Source organism: Mya arenaria, chromosome 4, assembly GCF_026914265.1.
Source record: "Mya arenaria isolate MELC-2E11 chromosome 4, ASM2691426v1".
Lineage (NCBI taxonomy): Eukaryota > Metazoa > Mollusca > Bivalvia > Myida > Myidae > Mya > Mya arenaria.
Genome location: NC_069125.1, coordinates 6,641,942 through 6,666,704, shown reverse-complemented (window position 1 = coordinate 6,666,704; position 24,763 = coordinate 6,641,942). Strand labels below are relative to the sequence as shown.

Sequence of the window (24,763 nt, the reverse complement as noted above, 5' to 3'; positions counted from 1 at the left end):
GTGAGGGGCTCCATACCCATTCTCAGTATCGTCCGTCAATGATGAGTAAATGGTTTTCATCCAGATATTGTAATGGTGAATGTTTCTTAATGACATGAACATGACAGATTTTTAAAACAACCGAACATCTGTTCTTTTCTTAAAACCTCTACAGATCTTATGCTAAGTGTTCGTCATTGCGACTTAAAATTCATCTTGTATAACCTATTTTCGGTAGACATTATATGGAACGAGTCTTACCAAAATGACAACCGGAAACAGCATGAAAAACTTCGCGGAAAATTTGACGGTTCTATATTTTGATAAATTGCGTAATAATTATTGGTCGTCTGATTCGGTACATATACTGTTTCAATTATATTTGATTAACAACGTAAATGCCATAAAATGCACACTCCATTAGTAATCAGATCTCCCACTTAAACTGTTCATGTTTGACCAGTTCATATTTTTATTATGCAACTATTAATATTATGTATGCTCATTCAAAGTGGTTAAGATATGTGAGCGAATTATGGCCTTGGCAGAAGTCCTTGAAAACGCCTAACATCTTATAAATTATATCTTCTGACACTTAAACCGAGGCTTATTACTAAAAGCTGTTACATACATTGTACAATACAAACTGTTAATTTTAATATATTAACTATAAATATTTTTTAACTAATTGTCTCTTAATAACTTGCATTTGTCTAGGAACACAAAGCGCAGTAAATATACAACTTAATTTGTAACAATAATGCACCAGTCAATTGTAACCACGGCACCCCAGGTCCGGGGATAGCCGGGCAAATGGGACGTGTATTTACCTTCCAGGTGGCCCTGCAGTGCCAGGTGCTAGTCCAAATAATTGTACGTTGACGGATTTTTTTAGATTTTTGATATGGCAAATCCTTCACGTACAAATTGTTTAGTATCAAAAGTGGGTAGTTGTTCCGATCAGGATTCCAGGTTAAAGCATATAGCGTCTATAAAATATCATAAAAACAAGAAATATTACCAGATAATGTTATATTATATTAGTTCCGTACAAAAAAAATAAATATCCAACTTATAATTATGAGTTTGACAACTTTTCTTCATTTCATTCTGTCAAAACATAACGATATATACATGACGGGCACCTGCAAGGCTTCAGGGCACAGTTTTAAATCGCTCGGAACATTTCGGCCATGGCCGAGTTGCTACGATTGTGTAACGAGGTCTATCTCGAAGCTTTGTCGGAGGAGGCCGAGTTATTACGATTGTATCGAGTTGTTCCCCTTCGCATAATTGTTTTCTGTGTCAGTCAACTTTCGTTTTATTGGAAAGGTAAACAACTTGTTTTAATGCATTAAATGCTTGTTTAGTGCAAAATAACATTTCACTTACATGGATAAATATGAATATAACTCTTTATGATCAATTTCAACCATAAAATACTTCATTTAAAACAATTTCAATATTTTTAAAACACCCCCGTTTTTTGCACATTCCCGTTTAGACGTTAGGGATTGGAAGAATCCCGTATAACAGGTCTATTATTTGAGACTATGCCGGGTGCATGCGGTGGTTTTGTCTTCGCAAAAATATAGCCAGGAATGGGCGTAGCCTAGGGTCCAGGAATGGGCATAGCCTAGGGTCCCTGGGGTGCGGGGTCAATTGGCTGGGATTTTACCATCTGTTCATCTCCGCAGGGCGAAGATTTTACATAGGGTTGGCTGGACCGAAAGTCAAAGTCCCCGCTATTCCCCTGACCTGGGGGGGCCGTCGTTACAATTGACTAGTGCATAAATTAGATGATTAAAACCAGACACTTTGAGAGGCCTGAGGTTGACACTATCTGAATCTGTGTTTCTTAAGACTTAAGTTAAGTATTCTGTGAGTTTCTGAATCTTTAAAACTTTCTAACAAGTAACAAGTAATGTTTTGAAGCTAATTAACCATAAATACTCTTTTTTCTTTGATAATGAAATTTTCTTTTTCTGAACTCTGTGATGTTGACTCTTAAATTCTGTCAGTGAATAGTCCTGCAGTATTCTACGCCAAAACATCTAATGTGTGACACTGAAGGTTAACGGATGTTTTTCTTGTAAATTACAGTGATGAACCTGAAGGAATGAAGATGGAACAGATGAAAGCTAAGACAGGTGCAAGAATCTGTGAATAATATTGAAAGAGCCATGATTTTGTATTCATGTACCACACCAAATCAAAGATGGTTGGTCCTGCTGTCAACAAGACTAAAAAGTCTCCATACCAGTTGCAGATCAAAAGCTCACTTGAAAAGAAAAGACAATCTGGTATCAGTATGTTTTCCAGTACTGCAAAGTTCTGAAACTGGCCACCAACATTCAATGCGATTCAGTCTTTGTCTGAGACTTTATTCAACAGATGGTGGGAGTAAGGACAACAATGAGAAAACGAAAATAACTGAAAAGGATGGGAGCTCAAAATCACTCGAAGATACATCAAAAACATCTGTGTCAGTGGATCAAAGGGTCGAAAATCGTTTGACGGAACAGTCGGAGGCTAGTAGTGAAAGAACTAAAGTGGCTCAGAGTACAGCACAGGCAATGGATTTCTCTGAATCGTTCCCAAAGAATGGCACTGGAGAAATTGTGAAAGTGCTCAATGAGTTTGATATCCCCTACAAGAAGGGACATACATGTTACTTCACTGTGTGCCCCAAGCTTGGAAGGATGGCAATGAAGAGAATGAAGGACCACAATCTCATGTACATCAATGCAATCTCAGGTAAGACCTAAAAAAAATAACTGTATTAAGAGCAACTGGACGGTACCTGGCAATACCCCTCGACCTTAGAAAAAATAATCTGATTTTCAGAATTTTAGTTGTTGTTACCATTTGTAATGTTTATAGTTAAAATCATGAAGTATTTAATATAAATACAAAATATACCCAAATGGCATTGAAAGCATTTGAGACCATTGCCACATACATGTAAACTCAGGTATTATTTTTAAGGCCTTAGGCCTAAAAAAAAAAATTGTTTGGTTAGGGTTACATCCTTAAAAAAAATAGGTAGGGTAGGTAGGCTTTTTATTTTTTTTTATTTATTTTTTTTATTAGGTTTTATATAAGAAAATAATTTTCATCATTGGAGAATGGTGTTAAAGCTATCTTCTGTATAAGCATTTAAGGTTTAAACTTAATATTAAAAACCAATTTAAAAAAAAACGAGATTTTTTTTTTTTTTTTTTTTTTTTTTTTTTTTCATTTTTTTTTTCAAATTGACTATAAAAACGGTAGGGTCGGCGCCTATTCCGTAGGTAGGGTCGGGTAACCCGAACCAAATGTATTTTTTTTAGGCCTTATTAAGCTTCATGTACAATGGTTTTGACATGCAACTGACATACTGATAGTTTTTAGAATCACGCTCTAGTCCGTCTCCTGGGTAGAAACCAGTTCCAATGTCTTGTTTGAGATTCATGAGAAAGTGTTCTTTTAAGATAAAGTTTTTGTCTTAAAACATATATATATATGAATTAATCTTTTAATTAGATAAAAAAAAAAAATTCTATAAGACCTATGCTGCTTGTTGCGCTGTTTTACCATATTATACTAAGTATAGGACGCTAGCATAGATAGGACACAGGCCAAAAAAAAATGGTGGGAAAACGAGTAAAAACCTTAAATACAAAAGATAGGACGCAACGGAAAAGTGTCAAAATCGGAGCCAAAAAATTTAGGTTGGTAGGCATTTATTACATATATATTAAATCAAAAACAAAAAAAATTCTTTGAATATAAGGCGTATTTCGATATCTTTCTTGTGTAATTCGGCAATTATCTTTGTATTTCGGTGATTTAACGTATTACGGCAAGTCCAGTATCCGCCATATTTGTTTTGACGATTTATTTTTTTGGGGTCGTGAAAATGGCAAAGGTCAATATAAACCATGCGATATTAAATTTTATAGCGAACTAATGTGTTTCTTTGTTTAATTCATGTAAATTTATACATAAGACATGATGCGCACAAAAAGTAACAGTAGCACAAATAATAGCACAGGTCCTGACGACGCTTTTCTCCAATTCACCTTCGTCGTCGTCTGATGGTGTATCGTAAATTACAATGATATAAGTCTTATAGTATGCGTGAATGTTCTCAAAATGTCAACCACCTCAGCTAGGTATTACAACACGTGGTAAAGTGCGAACAAACAACCATACTATCGCAATAGTTTGTTCTATTGATGTTTTTCTAATTTCAGACAGCAGGTGTTTTTCACACCTTCGCACATTTGAAAAGATTTAATACTGACAATAATGCTACTTTGCGGTATGCACATTCCTTTATTATTACTTTAAAACAGTAACATACAACAAAATATTTTGTAAAATATCAAAACGTTAAAATCATGAACAACATTTAATTGATATTTACCTTATATCCCGATTTTTCGTTGCCGTTATAAATCAATCCAGTTAAAGCGCTTGACTCACATCGAGTTCTTGTGAGTTGCATCCCTTATAGAAAAAAGTAAACACTCTTGTTTGTTTTCAATTTATTTTTCAATAAATCATTTTAATGTAAACATTTAACATATTTATGCATGTGTTAACTTGCATGATTTTACCTACGTCTGTTGTTCTCTTCGGTGGACACAGTACCAGACCGCGTTCGTCTCCAGACAGACACTCGGCCTGAAATGGACTTGAGAAAAACTGATCAATCCTAATAGCATACAAAGGTCGCAGGCAATTTTTTAGACAATAATCTGGGGTAAAAAAGTGCGTCCAATGCATAGTATAATACGGTACTTATGTTTAAATGGAACAAAACTTCCAATGCTCTATTACTGGTAATACTTGTCATGTTGCAGGTTATTTTCGGTGCAGTGTGTGTGGAAAGTCAGGTGACTGGCCTTATCTGCAAGACAACTATGCAGCACTGGCACACCTTAAACCCGCAAACAGGAAGTAAGATTCGTAAATTGTACCTGTAATTCCTACTTTGGGTGAATTTTACCCGGGCTTGGCTGGACCGAAAATCCCCGCTATTCCCCGGACCGGGGGGGGGGGGGGCTTGGTTACAATTGGCTGGTGCATTAGTTTATTGTAATTGACAAAGTGTAGTCTTCATCGACCATTAGTCATTGTAAACCTCAAGGGTTCTAAAGTTCAGGACTAATCCTGAAATCAGGATTGAGTGTATTTAACTTTAAACTATAGTAGACTTGTGACAGTTTTTCTTCCACTTTAAGGGAATTCTTTCGAGGCCCTTTGATAGCGGAAAAATAGTGTCGTTTTGACATAATTTTAGCCTTGGGGGTGAAACTAATAAGATTCATATTATTTTCAACTTGTTTTGAAACCTTTTATTTTCAACAATCTATTGACATATTTATGAATTGCACTATATTGCTACATTTGCTAAATGTTGAGAGGTCTTGAAATGCCCCTCCAAAAAAAAGCGATAGGGTTACCTGGGCATGGGAAAAGATATACCTGGTAATACTTTTCAGAAGGGAAATGGGCTGATTTTTTTTCCTTAAACGTTTGATACAAAACTTTGCTTTGGATAGGAAGACTTCAAACTCAACCTCCCAGCTATTTTTCAAACTTAACAATTATCAGCAGTATGACCTTTAAGACCTACTGTCTTATTTGACAAACTCCCTGCTTCTGCGAGTGTCTTTTGACCAAGGTGTCATGCACATAACGAAACAGTTTTTGTCATAGCTACAATTTAGCTGATTGTTTCTTTGACATTTGTTTGTATCATTCTGTTTATATTGATGTGCAATACAAATCAGTGTTTTTTAACTATTTTATGGGAATGGTGGCTGGGACCTTTGATAGGGGAAAAATAGCGTTGTTTTGGCAAAAAAGGAAAAATACTATAATATGATTCATATAATGTTCAACTTGTTTTCAAGCCTTTTAATCAACATACATGCAGTGATTATTTTTTTTGGAATTATTTTTACCGCCTGTGCCTTGCAAATTGGGAAAAAATGTCACCTTTGGGAAAAATACAAAATCAGGCCAAACTAGCTAATATACATGTTTTTACTTTTTTATGCATACATAATGCTGTGAAAGAGTAAGTTTTGTCGAGATTTTGTTTATATTTCAAGAAATTGATTGCTTTTTTATTTTATAACGTAATGGACTTTTATCAAATCAGGAAAATAATTTAAAAAATGGACAGTTTTTCGCAAGGGGAAACAGCCTTTAGAAGGCAGTAAATTGCACCAAAAAAAAAATCACTGTACCTATTGAGCTATTCATGAATGGCTCTTTATTGCTACATTTGCTTTATGTTTAGAATTGGCTGGAAAAAGACACTTCCAATATTTGTCAATGTAAACAAATAATAATTCAAAAATCTGTACTCTTAAATAATTAAAGAAAATTAACAAATATCTTATTTATTTCAGACACATGGAATGTTTTAAAGATGTTCGCGATGTGAAAGTAGAGCCAGTTGAGCCTCATAAGGAAGTTTTACGACGCTACAATCAGGCACAAGACTTCTCCGCCCTATCCGATGATGAATTTGAAAACCTCCTGTCTATATTTGATTGGTCTGTAAGTAACTTTATGCATATTTGATGGTTTAGAAAAATAATATTTTCAGTGATTTTTCAAAAAGTACCCTAATCAAAATTGATAAAATTTATTAGTGTTTTGTGTCAGTTGAGGAATTTCTATGCCAAGTACTTTCCATATAAAACAACCAATATCTTGCTTTGTTACGTTAATGTATGAAAACTTGAAATGTGGCCTAAAAAAAAAATACATTTGGTTCGGGTTACCCGACCCTACCTACGGAGTAGGCGCCGACCCTACCGTTTTTATAGTCAGTTTGAAAAAAAAATGAAAAACTAAAAAAAAAAAAAAAAAAAATCGTTTTTTTTTTAATTGCTTTTTAATATTAAGTTTAAACCTTAAATGCTTGTACAGAAGATAGCTTTAACACCATTCTCCAATGATGAAAATTATATTCTTATATAAAACCTAATAAAAAAAATAAATAAAAAAAAAATAAAAAGCCTACCTATTTTTTTTAAGGATGTAACCCTAACCAAACAATTTTTTTTTTTAGGCCTGTCATTGAATGTTTTTTCACTGTTTTGGGAATGGGACCCGGGTCTTTCAGATTGGGAAAAATGCAAAAATAATTTTGGGGTCCAATTTTTTTTAAAAACTTGACCTGGAGTAAATTATAAAATAAGGAATATTATTTTCACAATTGTGAAAAAATGGCTTAAAATTGGTCAAAATAAAAACACTGTCATAATTACTATTGAAATGATTACGAAAAATGATTTTATATTTCAATTGTTAAACATAATAGAACTTTGTTTAAATGCAAAAAAGGTGCATATTATAAACCAAAATAGTAAAGAAGTTTTATTATATTATCAACATCAATATGAAAAATATATTATAAGAATATAACATTAAAGGTAATGTTTAAAGAAAATAATATTAGAAAGTCTTGTGATTGAAAAGATATAGACTACTCATAGATATAGATTGCTTTGAGAATGGAGCTAATTTTTGCCACAGGTCTACATTATGTCAGAAAATCCCTGACTTAAGAATTGCTTTTAAATAGTTTTAGTTTCATTATTTAAATGGATTACAAAATTATCTACAGATCTTATTCAAGGGCATTGTGACATTTCGTTAGAAGTATTAGTATGTAATCTTTTTTTTCGGTGTAAATTTAAAACAAGATAAAACTCTTTTAAGATTTTAGTTTGAAAAAGACTGACATTTTACAATAATACTGAGATGGAAAAAATGTAAATTGTTCAGCTGCATGTCAATTATCAGAAAAAAACAACCCCGAAACTTTATACTGGTGCTTGCCATAAAAAAAAATTCTTAAAGCCCTGCTATATAAAATCTAGAATTTGAGCAAACTGAAAAAGCATTTTACCAGTACAGAGCTTACAGGCTTGTGGTAATATCAACCAAATGACAGTGTGCATCAGAAAAGGGATTTTCTCCGCAAAGGTATGGGTGGAGCACCCAACTGTGACTCTTGAACTAAACCCTAATTGTTAACAATAGGATACTAGTATGTCATCTTATTCCTGAGTATTATTTTCATCGGAATCTAGATCCAAAGAATGTTTATTTGAACAATGTCTTTTTATGTGTCTAAAATTATGAAATTGACGCATCATTTTATTAATCAATGTCCAAGGGTTTGCAATTTAGCTTATCCATTATCAGGCTCTATGGCAGAACTATTGATTGACATAATTGATTTCAAATATCCATACCCCAGGGCCTACACCAGAAGACTTTCCAGAAGTTTGGTGTTCGATGGACGCTAGATGGGGGAAAGTATCAGGTAGTGTTTCCAGTATTTTCTCCACAAGGCGTTCTCACGTCCCTAAGGGTTTTCACGGGAAGCCTGTCTGAGGAAGGGGACATCAGTGTAGGGCCCACACACAGCTATCCAAAGTGAGATATTAGAGTTGCAATAAAATTATGGATTTAAATGGTTGCTATATATATTTTTAAAAATCCAAATATTATGAAAATGTACCATTATCAGTAAAATTGTCAATGTTGTTATGAAGAATAAGCTTGAATACATAGTTTAGGCAAAATTAAATCACAAATGTGTATATATGTACGATTGCTCATGTTGAATTTTTTTTTTCGTAAAACTGTATGTAAATTTATGTTATGAAATTCAATCACTATTTGAAAAAGTATTATAATTTTAGAGAACTTATAAATTTACAACTGTTTCAGAAATTACTATGTTATCTTTCAGTTAATTTTTAACTACAAGTATACAATTCGGGCTTTTGTTTTGTCACATTGTTTCTAAGAAACCAATGAATGTGTTTGGCTGGGAGTGGCCAAATCTCAGAAGATTTAGGCCCTAACATATGGTCACAACAATAGAAATATTATAACAATGTTTGCAGGAAGGTTGACTGACCCTTACAGGGGCAGATAAATGTTTGAGAATGAGGCCCCAACAGGTGATCACAACAATCAAAATCTTGCAACAATGTTGCAGGAAGGCAGCGGATGTGTTAGGCGGGCTTGCGTTTACAAGGTTGGCTAAATCTTGAAGAGTGAGGCAACAGATGGCAACAACGATCAAAATATTGTAACAATGTTTGCAGGAAGGCAGTGGATGTGTTTGGATGGCAGATCCTGACAGGGGCAGGTACATCTCGAAGATTGAGGCCCCAACAGGTGGTCATAACAAACAGAGAGGTGAATGCAATGGCGGTGTTCCAGGAGACAGGAATTCCTGCCTTTGTGTTGGAAAATGCATCACACCTACCTCAGGAGGTAAGAGCTAATATGACTTTTGATAGCTTTAATCAGACAATTAGATAATAATTATAATGTCCACAAGTAGTAGAACAGGCTGCATTTTAAAACATGCTTGTTAACCTAAATTTTATAATTTTGGTAGGAAATGTTACATTCCATAACCATATTTGCCAACGTTTGTCACAAACCCACATGTATTTCAACCACCCAACTGCACTTTTAGCAACAGTTGCTTGTAAAAGATCTTATTTTATCATCTGCTAATTTGCAAAGTAAAATAATAGTGAACTTTAGATGTCTGTCTCTCACCTAAGAGGTTGTGAGTTTGTTCCCAACCAGATGTACTTTTTCACAGCCTCACTAAAAGGACACCAATACCTGTTTTTACCCAGGAAACGTAATCAAGACTGGTTCATATCGGCTTACAACTTTCTTCACATTCAAGCTAAATGAATTAATATTAAATAAAAGATGAAAGTTCCTTTCTACTTACTTGTTACATGTATCTGCAGTTGTTGCCTTACCTGGAGCAGTTTGAGTCCATTATTCTCTGGCTTGGTACGGACATAACAGCCTGGCAGAATACAAAACCATTCGCCAAGAAACTCGATGAGAAGAGAGTCTATATATTTAGGTAAATGGGAGGAGGTTTATATCTATATAAAGGAAATTGTGGGAAGGGTAAAGGCGAGAAGCCAGAAGGGTCTACATTTACTTACATTAAGGAAAGTAAGGTCTTTATAGTTTGGTAAGGGAAAGGAGGGTCAATTTAAAACAGTTAAATATATTAACATGAAACTTGGTAATCATGTTTACAGTGCTGCTGTATCTATTCCCATTACTATGGTTTGAAATATTCCTTTTTGTTATATACCCAACATAAATCCACACGCAATACATATCGCAAAGTACGGTAGTCCGTATTCCACTCCAGTGCAATACGGCCATATTCCACTCTTGTGACGTCATGTCATAACAAGCAGGGCTTCTAAAAACCGGCAATTTGCCGGTCTGGACCGATTTTGACCAAGCCAGACCGATTTCAGTTTCAATTAGTGTAAAAAAAATCAGAGATTTTCTCATTTTTTTATAATTTCGAACCAAAACAATAAGTCAGTAAAATTTGTAGAAATTGTAATACACAAACATTCATGGATCATTCACACATTCGAAACTACCCCTAATAGGTAATAAAGTGTCTTAGTTACCATGAGACCAATGCGACCAGCTGCTTTTTCCACTACGCTGATCACTCTTAATTACTGTATAGCCTATCTGTAAATTAGCAGACGCTTGCAATCAGTCCGATCGCGTGTATTGGTAGGTCGGCAATCAGTCCGATCACGGGTATTGGTAGGTCGCAGAAGACACAATTAAACCAAATATGTGTTAATTATGTCCTTGCAGCTATCCTGATCATTAAAGTGTTAAAATCGGTCCATATTTACACATGGCAATATGCCATGTCGTCGTCGTCGATCATTACATGAACGGTTAAATTTAAATTGTAATAAAGAACCATTGCTGGTTAAAAACAGTTTTAAAGATGCATTTGTCATTGTTAATCCGCGAAAGCAAGACAAATCCGAATTAATTAACCTAGTCATATATTAACAGCGACACGCTTGATTAACTACATAGTAGGAAAGCTGAGTGTGCCGCTTACGTCATTTTAATTTGCACTAATGAAAAAATCGTTGTCGATATCACACTTATTGCTAGAAGCCCTGATTATAAATCTCTATATATATTATTATTCAAGATTATCAGTTGAATGTTGACCTACTGTAGGAGCATTAAGCAAATAAATCATAATACTGTTTCACTTTTTGTCGTCTGACCGCTTACCGTCGGCCACAGTTAATTACGATCGCAGTTGTTCTTGTTAGAAACGCCGCAAAACTCGAGAGAATCTCGTTTGATTTAAGCTTGTATCAATGACTATCTGAATCGGCTGTGCTGGCTCTAGAGCCCTCTTACGAATTGCCACATCGCTAAAAAATATTGACTGAAAAGACGTCGCGAAAATGTGTGACAATTCTATATAATAAGACTTTTGAACAGGTCTTTCATTTTTATACGCCCGAAGGGTCATATTATGTTATGGCCTCCATCGTCTGTCCGTCTGTCTGTCCGTCCGTCCGTCTGTCCGTCCGTTAGCAATTCCGTGTCCGGGCCATAACTTGGTCACTAATAAAGTAATTTTCAAATAACTTTATACAAATCATCACTACATTAAAAGGATGTGTCGCGCGCAATTTCCAGGTCCATACCTCAAAGACTAGAATCACCATGGGGGTGCGTTAGCAATTCCGTGTCCGGGCCACAACTTTGTCACTAATAAAGTAATTTTCAAATAACTTTATACAACGCATCATTACATTAAAAGGATGTGTCGCGCGCAATTTCCAGGTCCATACCTCAAAGACTAGAATCACCATGGGGGGGGGGGGGGCGTTACAACTTTGTCACTAATAAAGTCATTTTCAAATAACTTGATACAAAGCATCATTACATTAAAAGGATGTGTCGCGCGCAATTTCCAGGTCCATACCTCAAGGACTAGAATCACCATGGGGGTGCGTTAGCAATTCTGTGTCCCGGCCATAACTTGGTAACTAATAAAGCGATTTTCAAATAACTTTATACAAATCATCACTACATTAAAAGGATGTGTCGCGTGCAATTTCCAGGTCCATACCTCAAAGACTAGAATAACCATGGGGGGGGGCGTTAGCAATTCTGTTTCCGGGCCACATCTTTGTTACTCGTCCGTTAGCAATTCCGTGTCCGGGCTATAACTTGGTAACTAACAAAGCGATTTTCAAATAACTTTATACAAATCATCACTACATTAAAAGGAAGTGTCGCGCGCAATTTCCAGGTCCATACCTCCAAGACTAGAATCACCATGGGGGTGCGTTAGCAAATCCGTGTCCGTGCCACAACTTGGTCACTAATAAAGTAATTTTCAAATAACTTTATACAAAGCATCATTACATTAAAAGGATGCGTCGCGTGCAATTTCCAGGTCCATACCTCAAAGACTAGAATCACAATGGGGTGCGTTAGCAAATCCGTGTCCGGGCCACAACTTGGTCACTAATAAAGTAATTTTCAAATAACTTTATACAAATCATAACTACATTAAAAGGATGTGTCACATGGAATTTCCAGGTCCATACCTCAAAGTCTAGAATCACCATGAGGGGGACGTTAGTACTTCCATGTCCAGGCCATAACTCAAAGACTAGAATCACCATGGGGGGACGTTAGCAATTCTGTGTCCGGGCCACATCTTTGTAACTCGTCTGTTAGCAATTCTGTTTCCGGGCCATAACTTGGTAACTAATAAAGCGATTTTCAAATAACTTTATACAAATCATCACTACATTAAAAGGATGTGTCGCGTGCAATTTCCAGGTCCATACCTCAAAGACTAGAATCAACATGGGGGAGCTTTAGCAATTCTGTGTCCGGGCCACATCTTTGTTACTCGTCCGTTAGCAATTCCGTGTCCGGGCCATAACTTGGTAACTAATAAAGCGATTTTCAAATAACTTTATACAAATCATCACTACATTAAAAGGACCTTAAGCCGAATCTTCTTCGGGCGTATAATGCTCCGTTTCGCGGTGCTCTTGTTTTTAAAGGTGTGGGGGGTTGTTGCCGGCTCCGAATTGATTGAGGTTCCAAACTTTTAGAAGCCCTGATAACAAGTATCATTGTGCGATGTTAAAATGAAGTCGTAAAACAAAATAGTGCGTCGTTAAAATGACATTTATTATGAAAACATGTGACTTTTAAGTGACCTTACCAGTAATGTATATAATAAAAGGGTTATTAGTACTGTGTTTTGATCAGGAATGTCGTATTGGTCTTTCGTGTTTTTTTTGCAGATTTTGATTTCACTCGGCTTACACCTCGCTTACGCCTCTTGAAATCTGAATCTGCAAAAATCCACTCGAGTCGAATACAACCACTGGGATCAAAACACAGTACTAATAACCTTACTATCTTGACAGGCCAACAGTATTGAAGCACATGCCCTTGGAGTGTGTGCAATGTGGGGATGACGTACGTGATGTGCTCGATCAGGCGTGTTTCATCAGCCACAAGGACGTCCTCTCCACCCTCAATTTGCGCGATGAGGTTTACGCAGAACTACAGCAGTTTGATAAGGTCGCAGGGGTCAAGGTCAGGGTCGTTTTTGTTTTAAGAGATGGAATTGAGATCATCTAAGCAGAGATTATTTTATAAACCAAAGTATGTCAGACTTGATTAGGCAGATGTTCTCGACAATATAAATTCTTGTATTTTTGAAAACACCAAAAAATCATCATGAAGTAACATAATTATATATTTTTTATTTATAAATGGTGTAACCTCCTTTGATGTTTCATCACATATAAGTATGGTGGAAAATGTGCTCGTCATATAGTGATGCTTTATGTATTACGCCTTGTTAATCATCTTATTGTGATATAAATAGAATATCACACTATGAATTTATGGAATTTTTTTACTCAAATTTATAAGAACTTGCCGTTTTTTATTAGATTAAATTAATTCAATATATATATTTTTGTTAAATAACTTGAGTGAAAACGTTTGACATGATGTTATACAAGTCTTGTAAGTGAATGGCATTATGCATTGTGTGGATTCTATAATAGAAATGTTTTGTTCAAAGTGATTTGAATCATCAAATTATAATATTTACACTTCAACTTCCATTCCTTAAATAAACTGCCTTTCCGTAATTGCGGTTATCATCCGATAAATGCAACATCTTCGGATATGTTCAGATCGCAATTCATCGCATAACAATACACATGGAAATAGTTGATCCTGTTATTGTTTGTATTGTGTCAGCAGGTTCTGTTTACTATAAATTAACATTTTAGAAAGTGTTAATTTATGATATGTTAAATGTATTGTTGCCATAAGTGTTTCAATTTTAAGTTTAAAAAGGGATTTCCAGTGGTTGATCTTTTCCTGCGTTATTGTGACGTCATTTGATAAAATGTTTTCTTAAATGAAATGAAGTATTTTTTAACGATTCTTGAATCAAATTGGTGTAAATAAAAGTAATGAATTGCGGGCTTGATGTCATTATCGGGGATATAAACGCAATTGGGCTGGTCAAAGACTGCGTGGAGTCCTTCATGCCCCGATAATGACATCAAGCCATACATTCCTAAAATAAATAACATAAATAGTATTTGAAACCTGTGGTCACACAACTCACAATTTATTTAACTCATTTACTTAAATTGATAACAGCTGGCTACTTTATTTAAGAGATTACAATTTAAAATACGTATTATATAGATTATAAAATGACAATATCAGAAAGATATTTAAAATAAAAGAATCAAATAGGATCAAAATAATTTGATAAGAAATGAGATTCTCAAAGTTCTTGCTTAAAAGTCTTAGTTAACAGTTAATCAGTATAAATATCACTAAGAGTTGTTTTCATGTCATATTTGAGTTGTCTTTCTTATGAACGTATATGTGATAGTTGAGTTGTCTTTCTTTATTCAATATTTACACTGCTTGCTGCACAGGTATGAGGTTTTATGCTAAATTTGAAGTTTATATCTCCATTTAACTGAAATTTAGCACATTATTTATTTGAGAAAAATGATTTAGAAAGTGTACAAATGAAACTAGCCAAATACAAAACATTAAAATATCAGTGCTGGTAAACCTGTTAAGATTTTATCAGTGTACACAGTAAATCAATAACGACAACCACATGGCCTTTCATTCTACAGGCTGCCTTACTAATCTTTCTTTGCTATGCTCAGCTGGTTCTGCTATTTATAGCAGTTGAAAGGTATATCCGATAATGTTTAAACAACTAAATTCTGTTTTATTTCAATTATTAAGCAATTTAATAAATAAATTTATTATGGTTTAAGATTTTGATGAATGTGGAATTTCTTGATCAATGTAATTATGCAAATAGTAGTTCGAAATGAAAGGTAACTTATTTATTATCAAAGTTTAAGAACTAGTATACAAATCAAAAGCATTTTATATCCTACAACTGTAGTTATAGCCTTTGTCTATATAAACGTGGACCAACCTTTGTCAGGTATCGCTTCTCGGCCTTTTGGCTAAGATCAAAGTGTAGTATCTGTTCTTATCAGCTTAATATCTGATACGTCCCCCATTGGGGGACTTCGATATTAAACTGATTTTTGAACACAGATGAGAAGTCAGGGGCTTGCTCCGCTCTCGTCACGGGTTGGCCTGGTATTGCAGTACCTCCAGGATCGGCCCACTCCCCCCCCAGGGGAGAAATAAACAAACAATCTTAATATAACAGAAACAAGAATTTAGGGGCTTGTTCTACTTTTGTCACGGGTTGGTGCAGTATTATAGAACCTCTGGGATCAGCCCAGTCCCCCCCAAGGGGAGAAATAGATACAATCCTATATAAAAGAAACCAGAATTCAGGGGCTTGTTCCACTCTAATCAAGGGTTGGTCCCGAATTGCAGAACCTCTTGGATCGGCCAACTCCTCCCCAGGGGAGGAATAAACAATCTGATAAACAAAAGAAACAAGAATTCAGGGGCTGGTTCCGCTCTCGTCAAGGGTTGGCCCCGAATTGCAGAACCTCTAGAATCAGCCCACTCCTCACCAGGGGAGAAAAAATAACAATCCTTGAATAATCAGAGGCGTGAAGTCAAGGGCTTGCTTCGCTCTCATAAAGGGTTGGCCCCTAATTGCAGAACCTCTGGGATCTGCCCACTCCACCAGGGGAGAAATAATAACAATCCTTGAATAAACAGAGGCGTGAAGTCAAGGGTTGGCTCCGTTCTCATAAAGGGGCCAACCTCTCATTGCAGAACCTCTGGGATCGGCCCACTCCACACCAGGGGAGAAATAATAACAATCATGTCAATAATTAACTGAAGTTGCTAATATTTTAGGTGTACTTCAATAGAAAAACACTATACAGCTAACTATACTATGGTGTAATGATATAGTGATTCTAATAAAATTCATGTACCGTATATGTTTCACTTGTATATGTTATATGTTTAACTTGTATATGTTTAACTTTCTGTTACCGGTAAAATGTAAAATTTAATTTCAAAACAAGGGAATTTCAGGAGATCTTACACATGAGGAGTTATAACATCCTTAAGAATAAACCGGTATTCCAGTAATATTATTATAGCCCCCTTCAAAGAAGAGGGGTATTAAGCTTTGCACAGGCATGTCGGTCGGTCGGTCCGTCCGTCGGTAGACCAAAGCTTGTCCGAGTGATAACTCAACAATTCCTGGACGTATGGTCATCAAACTTCACATGAAGGTTGGGCCTGACCAGTAGATGACCCCTATTGATTTTGGGGGTCATCGGGTCAAAGGTCAAGGTCACAGTGACCTTTAATGGTAAAATAATTTTAAAGCTTATCCGAGTGATAACTCAACAATGCCTGCACCAATGGCCCTCAAATTTGACATGGAGGTTGGGCCTGACCAGTAGATGACCCCTATTGTTTTGGGGGGTCATCAGGCCAAAGGTCAAGGTCACAGTGACCTTGAATGGTAAAAGGTAGTCCGAGTGATAACTTGACAATGCCTACACCCATGGCCCTCAAACTTGACTTGGAGGTTGGCCCTGACCAGTAGCTGACTCCTATTGTTTTTGGGGCTCATCGGGTCAAAGGTCAAGTTCACAGTGACCTTGAATGGTAAAAGGTTGTCCGAGTGATAACTCAACAATGCCGGCACCCATGGCCCTCATAATTGAATTGGAGGTTGGGCCTGACCAGGAGATGACCCCTATTGTTTTTGGGGGTCATCTGGCCAAAGGTCAAGGTCACAGTCACCTTGAATGGTAAAAGGTTGTCCGAGTGATGATTCGACAATGCCTGCACCCATGGCCCTCATAATTGAATTGGAGGTTGGGCCTGACTAGTAGAAGACCCCTATTGTTTTTGGGGGTCATCGGGCCAAAGGTCATGGTCACAGTCACCTTGAATGGTTCAAGGTTTTCCCTGTGATAACTTGACAATGCCTGCACCCATGACCCTCAAACTTGACTTGGAATTGGGCCTGACCAGTACATGACCCCTTTTGTTTTTGGGGGTCATCTGGCCAAAGGTCAAGGTCACAGTCACCTTGAATGGTAAAAGGTTGTCCGAGTGATAACTCGACAATGCCTGCACCCATGGCCCTCAAACTTGACTTGGAGAATTGGCCTGACCAGGAGATGACCCCTATGGTTTTTGGGGGTCATCTGGCCAAAGGTCAAGTTCACAGTGACCTGGAATGGTAAAAGGTTGTCCGAGTGATAACTCGACAATGCCTGCACCCATGGCCCTCAAACTTGACTTGGAGGTTGGGCCTGGCCAGAATATGTCCCTATTGATTTTAGGGGTCATTGGGCTAAAGGTCAAGGTCACAGTGACCTGGAATGGTAAAAGAATCCGAGTGATAACTCTACAATGCCTGCAGCCATGGCCCTCAAGCTTGACTTGGAGGTTGGGCATGGCCAGAAGATGGTCCCTATTGATTTTAGGGGTCATTGGGCCAAAGGTCAAGGTCACAGTGACCTTGAGTGATAAAAGGTTGTCCGAGTGATAACTCAACAATGCCTGCACCCATGGCCCTCAAACTTGACATTGAGGTTGGGCCTGACCAGTAGATGACCCCTATTGATTTTAGGGGTCAAAGGTCAAGGTCAAAGTGACCTTGAAAGCGACCTCGACAATTCCTGGACCTATGGTCATCAGACTTGACATGAAGGTTGGGCCTGCCCAGTAGATGACCCCTATCGACTTTGGGGGTCATCAGGCCAAGGTCAATGTCACAGTAACCTTTAACGCAAAAAAGTTAACAAATTTTCTCCCACTGATATCTCAACAATGCCTGAACCTATGATCATTAAACTTGACATGGATGTTAAGCCTGACCAGTAGATCACCCTTATTGATTTTAGGATTCACAGAGCCAAAGGTCAAGGTCACAGTGATCTTGAATGGTAAAAGGTTGTCAGAGTGATAACTCAACAATGCCTGAACCCATGGCCTTCAAACTTGACTTGGAGTTGCATCTGACTTGTAGATGACCCCTTATGATTTAAGGGGTCAAAGGTCAAGGTCACAGTGACCTTGAACGAAAAAACTTGGCTGTGTGATAACTTGACAATGCCTGCACCCATGGCCCTCGAACTTGACATTTGTTTCTGGTGACCAGCTGATGACTCTGGATTTTGAGTTCATAGAGTCAAAGGCATAATGTTTGACAAACATCTCTTGTTTAGGAATTAAATGACAATTTTACCTTTGATAAAGATTAAACTGGCATCTTTTTTTATTTCAGTGGAAACGTTATGAGAAGTTGAATGAGATCTTAAAGGGGCATCGGCGTGGGGAGTTGACAGTCCTTACAGGGCCAACGGGGTCAGGGAAGACAACGTTTGTGTCTGAATACTCACTGGACCTCTGCATGCAAGGGGTTGGGAAACATTTTGTCTGACTTTTGTAAAAAAAATCATGAAATTTATTTTCGTACACATTGTATTGTTATTAAAGAATTTTCTTACCAATAGAATGCTGTGCTAATTAAACATTTACAGACTTTGAAATATAACAGAGATGTATAGAATTTTAATAGGTTTCATTTTATATATTAAAAGTATGTTACCAAAGATATCAAAAATAGAATACCAACAACAGACTAATTTATGACAATGAATATATAATCTTATGTGGTATCCATTTTGTAAAAAGGTGAACACTCTATGGGGTAGCTTTGAAATCAACAATGTCCGGCTTATCAAATGTATGCTACAACAGTTTGCAGGGTAAGTTGTCATCTTCAGTGTACAAATTTTCACTCTTCTTTCTAACATGGCATAATTTGATGTGAAAATCAGAGAATGTATGAATGTGTTCATCTCATTGGGAAAAAAATATTAACATATCTGTTGTCCGGTTAGCACAGTGGTTAGTGCACAGTCTTCTCAACTAGGCAGTGTTTGATTCACTGACTGGGCGCATGTGAGTTTGATTTATGGTCACCAAGCTGGACAAGTGGGTTTCGTCCGGGTACTCAGGTTTCCCCCACAACACAACACCACACTCTCACGCAACATTGTGCCAACGAGATTGATTAATATAATGTTGTAATAACTTCTTTTGCAATTGTTTTAAAATAAATAAGTTTACTCCAAACTTATTAAAATGGTCACTTTATGTAATTTTATGTCTTGAACACAAAAATGACTGGGTTTTATTTATCAAAAAACCCTCATACCTCAGTATTTGTTGAAACAATGGTCACATCAGGTTGCTGATCTATAGATGAATGTCTTTGACTTTTTTCAGTCATAGCATGACCTGGCCACCCCATTTTGATGGCAAGGTTTCGGACATAAAATTTATAATTTCATGTTTTCAGTCGTAACATGACGAAGCATATCAAGGACTTTGACGAAGTGTACGGAGAGTTTTCCCGACTTCCCATGTACTTCATGCGGTACTTCGGTCAACAAAACATTGATAAAGTGCTGGAGGTAAAAATTTTCTCAGTTGAGGCGATGGCCGAGTGGTTACCACATTGAAATTCAGGATCAGAGGGTCCTAGGTTTGATACACAATTGGAAGTTTCATTGATGATTATAACTGGTTATCACCCAGGAATGGTAGACAGTTTTTAATCACATGTACCTTGTACATAGCAGATTAAAAAAAAAAAACTGTATGAACATATGCTTGTTGCTAAAAAGCTCTACAGGTTGTCTGGTTAGGGCACTCGCTTCTCAACTCGGCAACACTGGTTTGATTCCTGGCCTGGGTGCATGCGAGTTTGGTTTGTGGTCACCAAGCCAGACAAGTGGGGTTTTTGCGGGTTCCCTGGTTTCCCCACAACAAAAGACACACTATGACTTAAAATCGTGCCAACAAGAGTGACTTACTATAAGTAATTATGCCCCCCTTCGAAGAAGAGGGGTATATTGCTTTGCACAGGCATGTCGGTCGGTCGGTCCGTTGGGCCTGACCAGTAGATGACCCCTATTGATTTTGGGGCTCATCAGGTCAAAGGTCAAGGTCACAGTGACCTTTAATGGTAAATTAATTTTAAAGCTTGTCCGAGTGATAACTCAACAATGCCTGCACCCATGGCCCTCAAACTTGACATGGAAATTGGGCCTGAGCAGTAGATGACCCCTATTGTTTTTGGGGGTCATCAGGCCGAAGGTCAAGGTCACAGTGACCTTGAATGATAAAAGGTTGTCCGAGTGATAACATGACAATGCCTGCACCCATGGCCCTCAAACTTGACTTGGAGGTTGGGCCTGACCAGTAGCTGACCCCTATTGTTTTTGGGGGTCATCTGCCCAAAGGTCAAGGGCACAGTGACCTTGTATGGTAAAAGGTTGTCCGAGTGATAACTCAACAATGCCTGCACCCATGGCTCGCATAATTGAATTGGAGGTTGGGCCTGACCAGTACATGACCCCTATTGTTTTTTGGGGTCATCTGGCCAAAGGTCAAGGTCACAGTCACCTTGAATGGTTAGAGGTTTTCCGTGTGATAACTTGACAATGCCTGCACCCATGGCCCTCAAACTTGACTTGGAGATTGGGCCTGACCAGTACATGACCCCTATTGTTTTTTGGGGTCATCTGCCCAAAGGTCAAGGTCACAGTCACCTTGAATGGTTAGAGGTTTTCCGTGTGATAACTTGACAATGCCTGCACCCATGGCCCTCAAACTTGACTTGGAGATTGGGCCTGACCAGTACATGACCCCTTATGTTTTGGGGGGTCATCAGGCCAAAGGTCAAGGTCACAGTGAACTTGAATGGTAAAAGGTTGTCCAAGTGATAACTTGACAATGCCTGCACCCATGGCCCTCAAACTTGACTTGGAGGTTGGGCCTGACCAGTAGATGACCCCTATTGTTTTTGGGGGTCATTGGACCAAAGGCCAAGGTCACATGTACCTTGAATGGTAAAAGGTTGTCCGAGTGATAACTCGACAATGCCTGCACCCATGGGCCTCAAACTTGACTTGGAGAATTGGCCTGACCAGGAGATAACCCCTATGGTTTTTGGGGGTCATCTGGCCAAAGGTCAAGGTCACAGTGACCTGGAATGGTAAAAGTTTGTCAGAGTGATAACTCGACAATGCCTGCACCCATGTCCCTCAAACTTGACTTGGTTGTTTGGCCTGGCCAGAAGATGGTCCCTATTGATTTTAGGGGTCATTGGGCCAAAGGTCAAGGTCACAGTGACCTGGAATAGTAAAAGGTTATCCGAGTGATAACTCGACAATGCCTGCACCCATGGCCCTCAAACTTGACTTGGAGGTTGGGCCTGGCCAGAAGATGGTCCCTATTGATTTTACGGTCATTGGGCCAAAAGTAAGGTCACAGTGACCTTGAATGATAAAAGGTTGTCTGAGTGATAACTTGACAATGCCTGCACCCATGGCCCTCAAACTTGACATTTAGGTTTCTGGTGACCAGCTGATGACTGGATTTTGAGTTAATAGAGTCAAAGGTCATGGTCATAACACACTCTTTCCTCACACTTTAATGGTCATAATCTTAAAACTGCCTTAACGGCAACAAATCAGCTGTCATTTCAGTCCATGCATATTTCATTTAATTGTCCATATAATCCTGACTACATGGCGCTCAGGGGGGGCATAATGTTTGACAAACATATCTTGTTAAAACTTTCTTCACAATCGCTGTAAAATAATAAAGTTTTGAACTAAAAAAACTCTGCAGAGCTTTTGTTAAATGTTCATCATAGGGTCACAAGTTGAATCTTTCCTTTACCTTTTAAAGTTATCTTAACCATTTGGATTTAGAAGTTTTATTGGAATTTTAAATTCATTGGTTAATATTTTGGAAAAAGATATTTCTGTGTTACATTCATTGTAATTTTATTCTCAAGCAGCAATTACTCGAATGACTTACTGCAGTGTTAAGAGGTGTGTATAAACAAATACTTATGTGATAATAGAAAGTTTTCAGAAGCAATACCAGACTTCCATTTTAATTAAGGTCTGGCACTTGATTTAGAATGTTAAAAACGACAGCGACATACAAGTATGTACAATGCCTTGAAATATAGATTTTTTTGTACATATGGAGGATAATTATTTGCTTCAGTGTAAGATAGCAATACATTTCACTAAGCACCGAAAGTTATATTTCATGAATGGCTTTGCCTCAAGTGAAACTATTGGTGCTCACAAGGTAAGATATACTGCAATCTTACACTGAAACAAACATTATCCCTCTTCATTTCAAGATTAGATTTCACCAAAAATAATAATAAATTGATTCTTAATTGGAAAATCTTAGCCAAATTTTGTTATAAAAGAAATGGTGCCATTGAATCTCTCTTCACAGCGCTGTATGCGTTTAGGTTTTTAGGTTTGCGATAGGGGGTTCATTGAAAAAAAGAAAAAACTATTAAAATGGTTTTAACTTGTCCTACTAAAAAAAGGCTAAAATGGGAGAAGCAGTGTAAAAATGTTAAGATAATCTCTTTGTTTCAAATGGTGAGTTAATCTGGATATAATTCACAATTATTAATCCATCAAAAAGCATGAAATAGGAATTGTAAATGTGTTTGTAGGTGATGACTCAGGCCGTCTACATCCACGACATTAGCCATGTGGTGATCGACAACCTACAGTTTATGATGGGCATGGACTATACAGAGTTTAACCGCTGGATAAAACAGGATCTTGTTGTCAGCATGTTCAGACAGTTTGCTACAGAGAAAAACTGCCATGTCACACTCATACTGCATCCTAGAAAGGTTTGGAACCTTTTTGGTTAAAGGGCTTATGATACTGGCCTCAGGGCTGTCTAACTAGTGATTTTGGAACTTGATTTTGCTCAATTTCCCATCTTAAAAAATATATATTTCACCTTATTTTGAGTCCCTTTCTGTCTGTCCTTTCCATGAACAAAAATATGGACAAACATCTGACCATAAATAATAGAGGCATTATTCTTTGGCAATATCTGTAGTCACAAGTTAAAATGTACCTGTATGAAATGTTAATATAAATAAATTGGCATTAAATAATATATACATGTGATATTAACATATGAATAAGTAATACTGTGTGCATTTAAAATTCCTTTTTGATGTGAAATTCCCCTTTGAAAGATCCCTCAGGGCCCATTCCCCTACAGCTGAATAACAATTCTGGCTTACATTCTGAGTCTGTGGGGTTTAAAATTATATTTTATTACACAGAAATAAAAAGTGATTTTTAACTGCCTTTGCTGATGTATATTGACCTTTGCTGATGTATATTGACCTTTGCTGATGTATATTGACCGGCTGGTGGTGTATATTGACCGGTTGCTGATGTATATTGACCAGCTGCTGATGTATATTGACCGGCTGCTGGTGTATATTGACCGGCTGCTGATGTATATTGACTGGCTGCTGATGTATATTGACCGGCTGCTGATGTATATTGACTGGCTGCTGATGTATATTGACTGGCTGCTGATGTATATTGACCGGCTGCTGGTGTATATTGACCGGCTGCTGATGTATATTGACCTTTGCTGATGTATATTGACCGGCTGGTGGTGTATATTGACCGGTTGCTGATGTATATTGACCAGCTGCTGATGTATATTGACCGACTGCTGATGTATATTGACCTTTGCTGATGTATATTGACCGGCTGGTGGTGTATATTGACCGGTTGCTGATGTATATTGACCAGCTGCTGATGTATATTGACCGACTGCTGATGTATATTGACCAACTGCTGGTGTATATTGACCGGCTGCTGATGTATATTGACCGGCTGCTGATGTATATTGACCGGCTGCTGGTGTTACATTGACCTTTGCTGGTGTATATTGACCGGCTGCTGATGTATATTGACCTTTGCTGGTGTATATTGACAGGCTGCTGATGTATATTGACCTTTGCTGGTGTATATTGACAGGCTGCTGATGTATATTGACCTTTGCTGGTGTATATTGACCGGCTGCTGATGTATATTGACCGGCTGCTGATGTATATTGACCGGCTGCTGGTGTATATTGACCGGCTGCTGGTGTTACATTGACCTTTGCTGGTGTATATTGACCGGCTGCTGATGTATATTGACCGGCTGCTGATGTATATTGACCAGCTGCTGGTGTATATTGACCGGCTGCTGATGTTACATTGACCTTTGCTGATGTATATTGACCGGCTGCTGGTGTATATTGACCGGCTGCTGATGTATATTGATAGGCTGCTGATGTATATTGACCGGCTGCTGGTGTATATTGACCGGCTGCTGGTGTATATTGACCGGCTGCTGATGTATATTGACCGGCTGCTGGTGTATATTGACCGGCTGCTGATGTATATTGACCGGCTGCTGATGTATATTGACCGGCTGCTGATGTTACATTGACCTTTGCTGATGTATATTGACCGGCTGCTGGTGTATATTGACCGGCTGCTGATGTTACATTG

The 24,763-nt window shown here is 37.6% G+C and overlaps 1 protein-coding gene and 1 non-coding gene across 2 annotated transcripts in view; both read left to right on the top strand.

Annotated features, from left to right (window-relative positions):
• Positions 1-252: 252 nt before the first annotated feature.
• Positions 253-24,763, top strand: part of LOC128230230 (twinkle mtDNA helicase-like) — a 29,355-nt gene continuing 4,844 nt past the window's right edge. The window contains exons 1-12 of the mRNA XM_052942328.1: positions 253-337; positions 2,083-2,736; positions 4,830-4,926; positions 6,390-6,540; positions 8,255-8,433; positions 9,114-9,285; positions 9,783-9,904; positions 13,296-13,467; positions 18,620-18,754; positions 19,030-19,103; positions 19,700-19,814; positions 22,898-23,083. Of these exons, the coding sequence (XP_052798288.1) occupies positions 2,163-2,736; positions 4,830-4,926; positions 6,390-6,540; positions 8,255-8,433; positions 9,114-9,285; positions 9,783-9,904; positions 13,296-13,467; positions 18,620-18,754; positions 19,030-19,103; positions 19,700-19,814; positions 22,898-23,083 (1,977 nt within the window). The 5' untranslated portion in view covers positions 253-337; positions 2,083-2,162. The remainder of the gene's footprint in view (positions 338-2,082; positions 2,737-4,829; positions 4,927-6,389; positions 6,541-8,254; positions 8,434-9,113; positions 9,286-9,782; positions 9,905-13,295; positions 13,468-18,619; positions 18,755-19,029; positions 19,104-19,699; positions 19,815-22,897; positions 23,084-24,763) is intronic.
• LOC128233112 (U2 spliceosomal RNA) lies at positions 15,379-15,571 on the top strand. Its single transcript, XR_008260611.1, has one exon. It is a non-coding gene; the product is annotated as a U2 spliceosomal RNA (small nuclear RNA).